This window comes from Astatotilapia calliptera, chromosome 2 (assembly GCF_900246225.1).
Source record: "Astatotilapia calliptera chromosome 2, fAstCal1.2, whole genome shotgun sequence".
NCBI lineage: Eukaryota > Metazoa > Chordata > Actinopteri > Cichliformes > Cichlidae > Astatotilapia > Astatotilapia calliptera.
The window spans coordinates 19,914,284-19,929,362 of NC_039303.1; the positions used below are offsets into that span (position 1 = coordinate 19,914,284).

At 41.3% G+C, this 15,079-nt stretch overlaps 1 protein-coding gene across 4 annotated transcripts in view; it reads left to right on the forward strand.

Moving 5' to 3' along the window:
* The window catches only part of il1rapl2 (interleukin 1 receptor accessory protein-like 2), a 470,217-nt gene extending 455,859 nt beyond the window's left edge, over positions 1 to 14,358 (forward strand). For 2 of the 4 annotated variants that reach the window (XM_026186343.1, XM_026186354.1), the window contains exons 13-19: positions 7,930 to 8,075; positions 8,686 to 8,763; positions 8,880 to 8,996; positions 9,805 to 9,927; positions 11,202 to 11,432; positions 11,595 to 11,625; positions 11,847 to 14,358. In XM_026186343.1, the coding sequence (XP_026042128.1) occupies positions 7,930 to 8,075; positions 8,686 to 8,763; positions 8,880 to 8,996; positions 9,805 to 9,927; positions 11,202 to 11,432; positions 11,595 to 11,625; positions 11,847 to 11,935 (815 nt within the window). In that variant the 3' untranslated portion in view covers positions 11,936 to 14,358. The remainder of the gene's footprint in view (positions 1 to 7,929; positions 8,076 to 8,685; positions 8,764 to 8,879; positions 8,997 to 9,804; positions 9,928 to 11,201; positions 11,433 to 11,594; positions 11,626 to 11,846) is intronic. The other 2 variants (XM_026186326.1, XM_026186335.1) reach the window with 1 other exon arrangement.
* Positions 14,359 to 15,079: the final 721 nt, after the last annotated feature.

Below are 15,079 nucleotides of genomic sequence, written 5' to 3' on the forward strand. Positions count from 1 at the left end.
GGGCTAGACGGCCAACACGTTAACGAGCTAACTGCGCTAACACACTAGTTCACACCCATGTAATTGAGCATTGCGTGGCACATCCAACATACTGTTTTACTTTAGTCCATGACTCGCTTACCTTCAGGGTCATACGTCACATGAAAACCAAAATAATTCCAAACGCCAGATCTGAATGAGGTTCAATTTGCCTGTTGCAAGGAGAGCTTAACTTCTGTCTCGCTAGCTTGCCCTGCGCTCTTCCTTCTGACGATGCTGTCTGTGTTGAGCGCTCAGTGGATCTGTGCTCGACAGTGCAGCCTAGGCGGAGTAGTCGAACACAGATTCACTGAGCGCTCAACACAGACAGCATCGTCAGAAGGAAAATTGATAAAATAAATTACAAATGTTGTATTGTTCGATACATATGCGTACCGAACCGAAAGCACTGTATCGAACGGTTCAATATCGATACGAATATCGTTGCACCCCTAAATATATATATATATATACATACACACAGTGTTGGTCAAGTTACTTGAAAAAAGTAATCAGTAACTGATTACTGATTACTTCCCCAAAAAAGTAATCCCGTTACTTTACTGATTACTTATTTTCAAAAGTAATTAATTACTTAGTTACTTAGTTACTTTTTAAAAACACGATTTACAACCTGAATAGGTGATAAAGTGATAGATCTTTCAGCCCAATTCTACTTTTTCTGCATAATCCATCATACAAAATGTAATCAAATGGAAAAGTCTCTTTTTTTAACTTGTTTTGTCAGTTTTAATCTTTTAACTTTATGCATCAAGCAAAAATTTAATTATATGCAACATTCTCTGACTTGAATGAATTAGTTTAACATTTAAAGCTATTTTCTGCACATTCCAGCACATAAAATAAAATATTTTTTGTGTTTACACTCACTCTTTCAAATAGATGCAAGTAAAACACAGCAGAAAATAAATAAAGTCAAAGACTAGCGGTCCTTTTGCTCTGTTTTCACCTGTAAAGCAGGACTGGCGTAGGCGGAGGTTTACCCTGGTGCAGGTGTGCTGCGGTCAGTTGAAGAATCCGCGAGTTTCTCTGTGAGTTTCCCATTACGTCGTTGCGCACTCGGTGCTTGTTTGGAAGTTTAGGGGTTTTTTTCGCTGTAAAAAGAAGTTTTCTTCCCACACACAATGGACGCTAATGTTTTTGTCACTTTTTATGGAATCAAACTCAAAGTAAGGTCAGTACTTCCACGCTTTAAACGCTGCACGCTCATACTCTCTCCCACAATCGATATGTGATCCATTGTTGATCTGCACACAGCTGTTGTCACTAACGGCGCACTCGCTTACGTCACTGTCGTGAGACATTCTCGCAAAAAAATCACGGTTTTAGTAACGCAGTAACGCAGCGTTCCTACGGGAAAGTAACGGTAAACCAATTACCGTTTTTGCAATAGTAATCCCTTACTTTACTCGTTACTTGAAAAAAGTAATCAGATTACAAGTAACGCGTTACTGCCCATCTCTGTGTATGTATATATATATATATATATATATATATATATATATATATATATATATATATATACATAGAGAGAGAGAGAGAGAGAGAGAGAGATATGTATAGGAATTTCTTTTACTTATGTATTAATCACATTATTTTATTGTATAATGCCTTGGTGCCACTGGATTTTAACATGTCTGACACCCATACAGTAAGACAAATGGTGGGGGTGTAGTAAGGAAGTTGGGGGAAGCAGACCAGAGTCTTTTGTCTCCTCGAGGACTCTGGGAAGTAGCAAGGGAGTGTGAACCTTAAGGTGTGAAACAGCTGTGTACTGCCTTTTGTTCCTGAAGAAGGTATTTAACTGAGAGCCATGCTAGACTCAGAGAACTCTGCTGACCGTCTGTCCCGCGGACATGCAGGGGCTCCATCAGGCTTGATTGTCTGCTGTCTTTGTGTGTTTGGATTAAAGAATGTTAGCTACCGCTCACCGCTCATTTGCAGGCTTTATTTAAGTGGAAAATTTCCACAACAATATATATATCTCTCTATATTTATAGAGATAGATATATAGAGATATAGATATAGACACCTCAAACAATGTGGTAACATGGCACTAAATACAACTGACGTCTTTTGTAGCAAAGATGTGACTGTCATCAAACCAGGATGTGGTGCTCACACAGGTATTGTTAATAATATCTGGTGCAAAGCCCATAAAAACATTTGTGTCATTTTGGGTAGCATGTGTGAAACCAATCTTGCACTTCCAACACTCTGACCTCTCTTAAGAACTTGAGGGATATCCCATTGTTAATCTAGATGTCAGCCCGCCTTTGCAGATATAACAGCTTCACCTCCTCTGGGAAGTCTTTCCACAAGGTTTAGGAGTGTGTTTATGGGATTATCTGATTGTTCTCCCAGAATTGTATTTGGGAGGTCAGACTGGTGTTGGACGAGAAGGCCTGGCTCGCAGTCTCATCCCAAAGGTGTTTTTTCTGGTTGACCACAGAGGTTGGGACTCTGTGCAGGCTAGTCAAGGCTTCCACACCAAACTCACTCATCCATGTCTTTATGGACCTTCCTTTGTGCAGAGTTGTGCAGTCTTGTTGGAACAGGAAGGGGGCATCACCAAACCGTTTCATCAAAGTTGAGAGCATGAAGTTGTCCAATATGTTTATATTAGCTTGTAGTTAGGGCTGCATCAGCTGACCCCGAATCGACCCTTAGATACGTTGGAATAGGCCTAAGCTGCTGGGGGCTTCCCCTCTGTGTTTATACACCCCTCTGCACTTAATCACTAGTTCACTAGCTGGGACAACATCCTTATTTTAGGTTTGACAGCATTTTTATTAGATAATGGTAGATGGTTGAGCATGAAATGAGGCTGCGGTTTGGAGAGTGAATACATTCAAAGGAAGAGGGCGAGTGGGGCACGAAAACAAAAAATGAACAATGTGTAGTGCTGGGTGGGTCATATGAACCAGAAGTGTTCAATATGTGTCCTTAGACATTTTCAGCCCAGAAAGTTCACTCAGTCATTCAAGGAAACTGAGCACTAAGTCAGAAGGAGAGCAGAGTAAGTATTGACTTCACCAAGTGGCCAAAAACATGGTTACAAATATTACGATCATAGTCTGTGTTCGTATGTCTCTTCTATATCTCCGCCTAGACTCCTAAAGTAATCTGGATAATTAAAAATATATTATCAACATTTTTTTATGCATAGAATGTTACATATAACAATATAACACTCAAATTCATACAAATGATATCTCAAAAAAACATCAACATTAAACGTATGTCTGTGAAGGTTCTCAGTCATCCAGGTCATCGTAGTCAAAGAAGCTTGTAAAGAAAAGCGTCTGAACTTCTTTAAGTTGCTTGAAGACGTTTCACCTCTCATCCGAGAAGCTTCTTCAGTTCTAAGGTCAAATAGTGGAGAGTCCCAGATATGAATTCGCATGATAAGGTGGGGCCAGGTTTCACAATGAACTCACCCGAAACTCTGGCTGATTGGGACCCACACCCAGTTTCACATCTTGGCTCAGGCGATTAGAGGATCATCAGGGGGTCCTTTTGTCCCTCTTTGGGGGGATACTCCCACTAGGTTTATATCTGGGACTCTCCACCATTTGACCTTAGAACTGAAGAAGCTTCTTGGACGAGAGGTGAAACGTCTTCAAGCAACTTAAAGAAGTCCAGACGCTTTTCTTTACAAGCTCCTTTGATCAACATTAAACATGTACACTGTGGTTTGTTAATGCTAAATAATTTTTATTGCTGTGGTACTTTGAGGAATGTGTCATTCTAATTATTTTAATAATACGTTTTTAAATAAGTATTTATTAAGCAGTGTCCCTAACACTGCCTCAAACTGACTGCTTTGTCTTATATAATGAATATGTAGCTTTCAAAGAAAATCTAAAAGAGCACATCCTGCAAAGGCCTCTCTAGACCAGTATGGAAGCAAACTGGACAGTCCAATTAAAGGTAGTATAAAAATAAATAAATCTAAATAAATAGGATATTAATTCTAATTAGTAATGTCTGAGGTCTCTGAGGTCTAATGCGTGAAATAAAGTAATACAGCTATCATTTCCTGTGTATTAGCATTTTGGTACCAAAATCCCACGTCTCCTTGTCCTCAAAACATCAAACCAAAAAATATACACCGACTGAAATAACCGTATAATGTGGCACAAAAGACACATGCTAATATGTGCTCTTTGAATTATTTAACATTTTCTCCTAAAATACATAAATATGTTTACTTAAGTATGGTTCATAATGAAAAGCCACACTTTACGTGACCTTAGCTAAAATTATGCCCCTTCCCGACGCACCCGGCAGACGAAAAAGTCATATTTCCTGTGTTTGCCCTGAAAACATCCGAAAAACAAATATCCCCTGTGCATATAACATGTAACTTTTTCCAGGTTTAAATATGCCTACACTGAACAAGAGTCTTTTCTTTGGTAACCAAAGCTGCTGAAAGAGCAGCATAGCAATGCGACCCAAAACACACCATTCAATTATTCACTCCACTTAACCCTCTGAAATGAACAGGAGAGCGAGAAATAAATAACAAGGAACAGAAAGCAGTGGGTACAGGGTCACTGGTTATTTTATTAATTGATTTACATAATCCTCATAAATGGGGGAGCAGGAAGCAGTCAAGGGCAAGAGAGAGGCAAGGAGGTGTTAATGTGAGAGGGAAAATGTAAAAAAAGAGAGGCAGAAAGGCAAACCAAGAGAAACAGAAAAGAAAGAGAATGAATTTGGGGATGTACTGTACTATTTGTGCCCCTCAAATTGAGCGTGAAATTGCAATGTGTTGTTGGAGAGTCTGTCATTAATTTAGTTAGCAGAGATGGAGAAAGAGAGAGGTATTTAGACGGGGTGGGGGGAGCCGTGGTTCAATGAACACAAAGTTTTCATACTTTTTCTGTAACTACAAATTTTAGAAATAATGAGCAATGTGTTCCAAGAAAACACACACACACACACACACACACACACTGTTGCAAAAAAGTAATTGGGTTGTTTGTTAAGACAGGTTTTCACTGGGTTTGGCGTGGAGGCTACTCTAATGCTGAAGCATAGTAGCTTCACCTCATATTAACTCACCGTCCACATCCCATCACCTGCCACTTCTCCTCGTCAACTTCACATATTCCTCACTTAGTTATAAGTAACAACCGGCGATGGTGGCTCAGCACAACTCTGATCCCCATTTAAGAGCTGACTGCATCGTGCTGTGTCAGAGCCAAAGTTCTTGCACAAGCATTTCTGTCACTCCGTTATATCCGCCCGTCACTCACCTCAGGCATGTATGGACGAATGAACTTGACACATGCAGGAAGCGGGGGCAAGTGTTGCTGTGCGAGATGTTTCCCTTACATACTGTGATGGTAATTCACTTCTTGCCTCCTGCTTTGTCTTCGTCAAAGCTGCTGGAGCTTTCCGTGTAATCCAACAAGAATTAAAACCTCTCAGTAATTCTGGAGAAAGAAATGCACGACTGTTACAGGATTAGTTCAGCACTGACAATATTAACACTAGGAAGGCCCAGAGCCCAGCCATTTGGCTTTTCTACCTTTAAAACCCGCCACCAGCCAAATGGCTGGTAGGCTTTTAGCTAAGCTTTAGCTTCAGGCAAGTGGAAGCTAAATTGGCTAGTCATTCATATGTAAATTGGGTTGTTACCTGGGAATTCTGGAGGGAGGGGAGTGGGGGTGTGTGGATGGGGGGGGGGGGGAGCTGCTAAAAGCGGTGAGCTTCCTTTTGTTTCATCTTGATGCATTCTCAATCATCCAGGGAAACAAATCTCCAAAAGTCACCAACTTGGAGTGTTTCAGTTTGCCATCTTAGGGAGAAATCAACACACATGGGTGTATGTCCTTTGTTGCTGAGATTTATTGATAAAAACAGTACAAAAAATCAACCATTTGTACACATTTTTACAAATAATTATAAAAAGTGAGTGAGTACATTTCAACATTTTCAGCAATCACTCACAATCCTGGCACTGCCATGGTATCTGTAGTCTGCATTTACCACATGTGTATCTGTTGCAGTGAACACATCGCACAGTGGCATGATTGTTCTTGCAATTGTGTTTGACCTGACACATGGCTCTTTTTCCAGGGCTCGGTGTGGAGGGTTGTGTCAAAGGCAACTGTTCTTTTCTTGCCTTCTTCGCAGCTACATGAGAGTGAGCTAACTCCCTTGCAAGCTCCACCAGGAAGTCCACCCGTCTTTCCTTCGTCCCGGAGCATGCTTGATACAGCACATGTGCATTCAGTGCTGCCATGTCAATCATGTTATAAAACACGGCAACTGGCCAGCGCCGTGTTCCTCTGCGGACAGTGTACTCCCGAACCATCTGGTCCATCACATCCACGCCACACTTTGTTTTGTTGTAAAGGGTGACAGTGTTTGGCTTCCTTTTGGTGGTGTTATCAGTCTGAACCACGCTGTGCATGCTGCTAAGAATATAGACTGTCTTCTTCCGTTTGGCCGCATACGCCGTCAGCGTGGCAGCAGAGGTTGAAGGAATGGAGAGTTTAAATGTTAGTTGTAAACAGCTATATCATATAATAACTGCAGCTGTAGCTGTGATCAGACATCCCCCTGCAGGCCCTGAAGCTGAGCTCTGAGGTCCTCACAAACCTGCTGGAGCCAGCTTCCATCCTGGGGAGCACGTTTTTGTGTTTCAGCGCGGGGCGAGGCACAAAACCCAGATGGTCCAGATGGACCAGATGGTTCGGGAGTACACTGTCCGCAGAGGAACACGGCGCTGGCCAGTTGCCGTGTTTTATAACATGATTGACATGGCAGCACTGAATGCACATGTGCTGTATCAAGCATGCTCCGGGACGAAGGAAAGACGGGTGGACTTCCTGGTGGAGCTTGCAAGGGAGTTAGCTCACTCTCATGTAGCTGCGAAGAAGGCAAGAAAAGAACAGTTGCCTTTGACACAACCCTCCACACCGAGCCCTGGAAAAAGAGCCATGTGTCAGGTCAAACACAATTGCAAGAACAATCATGCCACTGTGCGATGTGTTCACTGCAACAGATACACATGTGGTAAATGCAGACTACAGATACCATGGCAGTGCCAGGATTGTGAGTGATTGCTGAAAATGTTGAAATGTACTCACTCACTTTTTATAATTATTTGTAAAAATGTGTACAAATGGTTGATTTTTTGTACTGTTTTTATCAATAAATCTCAGCAACAAAGGACATACACCCATGTGTGTTGATTTCTCCCTAAGATGGCAAACTGAAACACTCCAAGTTGGTGACTTTTGGAGATTTGTTTCCCTGGATGATTGAGAATGCATCAAGATGAAACAAAAGGAAGCTCACCGCTTTTAGCAGCTCCCCCCCCCCCTCATCCACACACCCCCACTCCCCTCCCTCCAGAATTCCCAGGTAACAACCCAATTTACATATGAATGACTAGCCAATTTAGCTTCCACTTGCCTGAAGCTAAAGCTTAGCTAAAAGCCAGAGCAAAAGCTTATTAACCTGCTTTTTTGTCACTTCTGTTTTGGCTCACAACAAAATCTGGAGACACAGGAAACTTGGTATTACACCATCATGTGGATATTCATGGAAACTTTTTAGTAATAACAGAATGAAAGGAAAAGTTTTCTTTTTCAATTTCAATTCAATTTTATTTGTACAGCGCCAAATCACAGCAACAGTCGCCTCAAGGCCCTTTATATTGTAAGGTAGACCCTACAATAATGCATACAGAGAAAAACCCAACAATCATATGACCCCCTGTGAGCAAGCACTTTGGCGACAGTGGAAAGGAAAAACTCCCTTTTAACAGGAAGAAACCTCGGGCAGAACCAGGCTCAGGAGGGGGTGGGGCCATCTGCCGAGTTGTCCCTTCTCTATTCATTATTCTTACTCTCCATGTGTCTCTCCCAGCCTACATTGAGGACTTGGCTCGTAGCGTGGAGCAGAGCAGACGTCTGATCATCGTTTTAACGCCAGAGTTTGTCGCCAAAAGAGGCTGGAGCATCTTCCAGATAGAGACACGCCTCCACTCCATGCTTGTTACTGGGGAGATCAAGGTATGAATTCAGAGGTCAACGGTAAAAATCTAGAGGACAGACATTTTTCCAACTTGATTGCATTATTATTCTTAACAGTTTGAAAAAAGAAGGCAAGAAGACTTCTTTAGGTTTGTGAAGACCTTTGACCTCACAAGAGGTTTCTTTAGTTAAGGTGGAGAGTCCCAGGTATTTAAACGCTAGCTGTGGTTGTTGGCCCACTATTGATCATGTGAGTCATCAGATGAATTAAAGCCAAAAATAAGGATAAAACCACTGTGGGACTGTCCCACCCCATCATGTGACCTATTGAGGTCGTCTGAGTATGATTTGGGTGTTTAAGCATCTGGATCTCAAAACTTCATTGCAGGTGGCTGATAACTGAGAGACGACCTCTACTAGGGGTTAAATACTTGGAGCTGCCCACCTTTTGTTTTTAGAACTAAAGAAGCTGCTTGAATAAGAGGTGAAATATCTTTACAAATTTAAAGAAGTTCATTCACCTTCTGTGTTCAAGCTCTTACTACTACCATAACCTGGATTACTGAGAACCTACCCGGACATTGCATTATTACATATGGAGAGTTTTGTTGGCGAAGGTCTTCTGCTTAGAAATCTCTCCGTGTTCTAGGTGATCATGATAGAGTGTGCAGACCTGAAGAATGTCATCAACTACCAAGAGGTGGAGGCACTTAAACATACCATCAAGGTATACAGAAAGAGCGGATGAATGAAAGGATGGAGAGTTTATGGGGTGACCTGAAGAGTTATCACCGGCCAGAATGGCAAAATCTTTTTTTTTGTAATTTGTCTCCTTCTCTTCAGGTTTTATCCATCATCAAGTGGAGGGGTCCTAAGAGCAATGAGCTGTCATCTAAGTTTTGGAAACAGGTGGTCTACGATATGCCCGCTAAACGCAGAGAGACACTGTCCAGACGTCAGGTACACTGCGTCTTTTTTCATGTATTCTCGATATACTTTATCTTTCTACAGTGGTATAGCCTCCACTCTGGGACTGATTTATGACCTCTGAAAAGAAATTTCATAAAAAAAGCAAGTCTACAATACATGTGCGACTATAAGTGATAAAAACATTTTGGATAGCATGTGAATTTGTTCATGTGTCATTATAGAAACCCTTAAACTCAGACATCTTGATCTATACCTATATTAATAATGTCCATTTCATGCATGGGAGCCAAAAAATTCTACTGAGATGTACTCTTTCCTTGGGCGCATTCAAACAGGCAGATGGCCTTTAAAATGTCTGCAAAACACAGGTAATGTATTAAAATTGGAATCACAGCAAAGCAAAATGTGTAGATGTTTACCATGCCTCAGGTTGTGTATGCCCTGATTAGCAAATAAATGTTTCCTGCTGCTTTCTTTCCTGAAGAATGATGCTACACAGAGAATATTAACAACAACCGCAACAGCGTGGTGATATCATTCTAATGTCTTCTTCTACTCTAATAATTGATGTCATGGAATCTAGATGGTGTTTAAGTGTGTAAAGGTGTGTCAAATTATTTTATGCACCAGGGCTTAGATTATGCTACTCACCCATAGGTGGAAACTCTGAATAAAGTTGTTGAATGATTGTATGTCTCTCTGCGTTGACCTTGCAAAAGACTGTTAGCAAAGAAAGACTCCAGCACCCCATAACCTCCAACAGAGGGAGGGAGGATGGATGGATGGAATCGATGGATCGAATTTTGACTCACTGTTGGAGGAATCTCTGTGTTAACAGGTAATGGATTCTGGTGAACAGGGCCTCTTTGGTGACCTACAGACCACAGTCTCCACTATTGCCATGACAACCACTTCTGCCTCCCTGGTGCCCCCTAATGAGAGTCGGCATGGACACCATCAGGTCAGCACATGTCTTTTAGTTCGAACTTTTATTAATTAGTAGATGGTTTTTCTCAAATCAGTGACCTTGGCACTGCACTATGACAACATTAATCTTAAAAACACAGACTTAGTTGATCGTTGTTACACCTGTAAATTAATTTTTTCCTGAACTTTGGGCTACCTTGTGAGAGCAGATGATCAGGAACAATGCATTGTTACCTGTTTGATAGGACAGGAAAGAAGGAATGTTGAGCTCCAGCATCTGGGGGAGGCCATGCAATGACTGATAGTGCTTCATTGTGCATTTTTCTATCCAGGTACACTTTTACTGGACTTTTACAGTGTGTTTGGGATCAGTGTCATACTGAAAAAGCCAGTGCCAGTCAAATGCTTTCAAGATGGTTTTTACATGGTGGATCAAAATCTGACTGTACTTTTCTGCATTTGTAATTCCATCAATTTTAAAAAAGCTCTCCAACATCACTGGCTGATACGCAGCCTCAAACCATGACGGAGCCTCCACCAGGTTTACCGGTGACTGTAGCCACTCACTTTTGTACATACTGATTACAATTCGAACCATTTCACATTTGAATTCAAGTCCTCTTGCCAATGATTTGTAGTCCAATTTTGGGTAATTTGCCATACCTCAATTTTTCTCCCTGTCTCCATCCCTTACCCCAATGACTTTCTTAGAGCCATTCTTCCACTAAGACCATTTCTGATGAGGCTTTGGCTTTGGTCACCAGGACATTAAAACTGCATGTATATAACCACCGGTCAACTCTAATAAAAACTGAATAAAAAGTTTTCTGACTTTGTCCCATGATAAAGTTTTACAAGTTTTTCTACCACCAGTTCAGTTCAGAATTCTTTGACTGCCATGGATCTCTCTTTAATGTTTGTGACTATGTTCTAACTGTTTCTGTACTTCTTATGTTTCCACTGCTGTGTTTTCAAATGTACAGTTTGGACTAGAAAGTTTGTTTCAGTTGTTTAAAACTTGCCTTTGAATTCATATCAGACGGAATTCGGGGATTTCACGTTTTCCTGTGTTTAGCTCTATTTTGAAAAATAAGTGAAACTCGAGCTTGAATTATTTTAACACATTACACTTAAGTTCATTTACATTTATTTCATTAATTTACAATTATCTTGTTTTCATAGTTCACCCAGAAGCTAACAGAAGTCTACAAACAGCATTTTCATGATGAATGCTTCATATTTAGTTGCCTCTTGCAATAATGCTGAAGCTAATGAAAGTTACTAGAAAGTCATGTCTTTTACACACAGGTCGCCTTGGCAACAGAGATCCCTGACTACAACCAGATGACCTTGCCATTAGGAGGGGGTCACAGTGCTACAGCAGCTCAAATGCGGCATTTCTGCCGCAGCTATGAGTTTCAACTTCCCCCACAGCCCTCACCCCCACTTCCACCTCCCTCCACAGTGCAGTTCTCCACTCTGGGCCCCGGGGGGCGCCATGTCTATTGCAATATCCCTATGACACTGCTGAATGGACAGGTGGGAGAAAAGACTAAGCCACTTATACGTATGATGTTCTTAGTTAGTCCCCAGCACCCAACATCAGCACAGTGTATCCTTTTCTAAAGTTTGCTTGCTGTTATCTGTTTGCATGTACTCAGAGCTTAAACACAATAAAAATAAATCCTCTCTTCTCCCCAGGGGTTCAGAGCAGTTCACTGGGGAACAAGAGGTCTGTTTGAATAAAAGAGAATATAGAAAGAAAACAATATCTTCATATCATCTAGCCTGAAAACATGCTTATTCTAACAGACTGGGAAACGAAATGCAGTACAGTTCTTATGTTTAAGTCAAGGCACAGTATTGGCATGCAATATTTTGTCATACCATAAAATGAAGCACCATTATATGGCAAGGTTAGTGCTAATCATGGTGGTGCTGTGTGTTTCCCAGGTGCAACAGAGCAATACCCTTGGGAAGAAGCCAGAACTCCACCTGAACAGCACCTTTGTACCCCTCACCAGCAGAGAACTAAGCTCTGACATCTGGTAGTTGGACTTCTCAGCTGATACTGGAATACAGACTGCTTTTCACTGGATTCGTGTAGACTGGCGGGTCGTCTGGTTTTCATCAGGTTTTTGGACTGTGTGCAGACTTGGCGTTGGACTGCCCATCGACTGCTTTTGGGCTACTCCTTCCCAGCTGTGAATAAAAGACTACCGAAAGACCGCAGAAGGCTTGGTGTCACACTTATTAGGAGAGTGGTTGTAAACTGTTTACAGAAAGACTGGGATTATACAAAGGATTGCACTCTGATTTTGGACCTATTACCTGGTAACAGGCTGATGCCAGCTGGAATGTACACTGCTGGCATGACCATGTGTCCTTGACACACTGGCAAAAAGTTCCTGACTGGTCATGCTGAGTTTGTGGAAAGGAATTAGGAAACTTAAGAACTAGAGAAGTTAACGAAGGCATCCTGAGTACTTCAATCGTGGGTATCCACCGTCTATAGTACTCTATTTGTTCAACAGGCAGGCAGGTTGGATCTTGGAGCACTAAAACAGCACCAAAACAGCACCTTTTAAGTCTGCTCACAAACCAGCTGCTGTGAAAACCAGTTGACTTGTCAGCTCAGACAAACAAGACGTAGCGTAATCTAAGAATGCCAATTGATCTACTTATGCGAGTTCTCATCTACCTGTTGACTAGGTGGCTTGTCGGGCAGACAAAGCAGACATCAAGCAATGATTTTGGAATACCAGACCACCTTAAATCAACTAGTCAACCTCTTGAAATATTGCTCTACAGCAAGCTATATAGCTACCTGGTTTGGCTCTCAGGAGCTGAACTAGACTTGAGAAATGTTTTTCAGCAAGAAAAACAAGAGGGGGTGACACATAAAGCGAAGGCTGAAGCTGCTTAATGACTGAGAAAGCACAGTTAGGTAGAAACTAGCTAGTTGCATAGACTAGTTGGCTGAAAGAATAGCTAGTACTTGAGGTAAGTGTGTTTAAGGGCACAGCAAGACTGGAAACCAGCCAGTCCATCACCAACAGATGAACTGTCAGATTTAACACCAAGCTAAAAGCATAAAGGACTTGGCTTTTTTCTATTTGCATGACCACCCATTTAGATTAAAAAAAAGAATAATAATCAAACAAACATAGATAAAAGAGTAAATGACACAATCATTTGTCGAAGCCTCTTTTAATATGGAGGGTATAAACATCCTATGTTGATACAGTATATTTGTTTTCTGTCTGGCCATGATTCAATGATAAAAACTGATAAAGGAAAAAAAGGAGGTGTCCCTCCAAAAACATTTGGGTTATTTATTTTGTCACGTTTTATTTAAGGGTTTTATCCTTTTAGAAGGTTGTTGAGAATTTTTACCAGGCTTTGTTTTTACTGTCTGTTTGTTACAATAATCTTTGTACAGCTTCCATAACCTCTGTATAGACCTATACATGACAGTGATTTGTTCCCTACAGTTTTTGTTAACACTCACATTAAGTGTTCTCTGATGGCTCCACAGCCACTTTTTTTGTTGCCTTTGTTGTGTTTCTCTTTTCATCGATGGATGGATGTCTTACGGCAGTACGACCCTGCTAACGGACTGATATTTTGAACCTTACCACTACCAGTCAGCCAAAAGGGGGCTTCACTGTATAAAAAGCTGTACTCCGAGCTGAATCAGACCACATTCTTCTTTGTGAGCTTTAAAAAAGAAAAACAAGATTATTAAGATAATATTTAAGCAAAGTGGGTAATGTTTTGAATTTACACAGAGCTACTGTCATTGTCTTATTAGAACCAATGAATTCTGGATATTTGAGATTGTTTGATACAATAATTAATTATTTCAGTTGTTATATTCAATGGCAATATACAGTATAGTGGTTGTCCTTTAATTTCTGACTATTTCTTTGACTATTCTTTGGATATATTGGTTGAATAATTTAACTGCGAGCAAATAAAACTTATATGAGTTGTTTTATAGATTTTGGATTCACTGTTGTCTGACATGGTCAACTTTTTTCCTCTCTTTTTTTTTTCCCGGACAACTATTTTTTTCTCATTTTGTTTTTATTGCTTAACCAGATGTGATTTCGCAAGCGGTCTGGCATTTCCTCCAACTGTCAGCTTACTTTGCTTCACCCCTGTCACGAATCCTTTTCTTCGAATTGCACTTCTCATGGCTTTATCCTCTTCTCCAATGGTCACTTAAATTTCCTTGTAAGCTGTTAGCTTACTCAGTGACACATAGTTCTTTGCCCAGTGTCGAAAGGCATGAACTAAAACATTTGCCTTATCCAAATTTTCAAGATGCGCTGCATGGAGTTGAGCACAAGGAGTGAAGCTGTCCAACAGGCCTGGAGCAAGCAGGTTTTTAGAGCGCCTGAGACGCACTGAGATGGCGTTTTCGCGGAAGGAAAACGCAGCGTTTTCAAAACGCTCTCGAAAACACATACATTTGGGTGCCGTCATGTGACCAATTATACTAAGATAGTGGAGGGCAGCAGTTGTTTTGTTTGCTCTCAATTTTGACAGCCCTGTTAAAGATTAATATCAGTCTGTACATGCTCCAGATAGCATTTCTTCAAATTCCTTAATTCTCACTTGCTTTTGCAACTTTGTACTTTTGTGTTACTCGCAGCAACAACTCCACCTCATTGTTAGTCCATTTAAAAAACTCGGTGCTTTTCCTCGACCTTTTGCCGCAACGGTTCAAAGAGCCAGAAAGTAAATAAACGACAGACAGAAATGAGGCAGGTCGAATCTTCTTGCGTTTCACACATGCGCAGTACTGGGACATAGGCGTTTTCATCCATTTCAATGTGGACACACAACTCTGTGAAAACGACTGAAAACACTAGTGTGGATGTGGAGTGTTTTCAGACGGAAACACAGTTTTCAAATCTATCCGGGCTAGTGTGGACGTAGCCTCAGGCTGCAATTGCGGCACTTCACCGGGATCAACACTATCAACAGTAGCTCCCCACCTTTTCAAGGGACCAAGTGAGTATTGCAAAGGACCCACGGCTACACCACATATTTGGCGCACCAAAACGTACAGTGAGGGTGTGCTGGGAACATCTAGCAGAGGCCCCGGTCCGCAAGATCTTCAACTCACACCTCCAGCAGAGCTTCAACAGCATTCCCAGGGAGACTGGGGACATTGA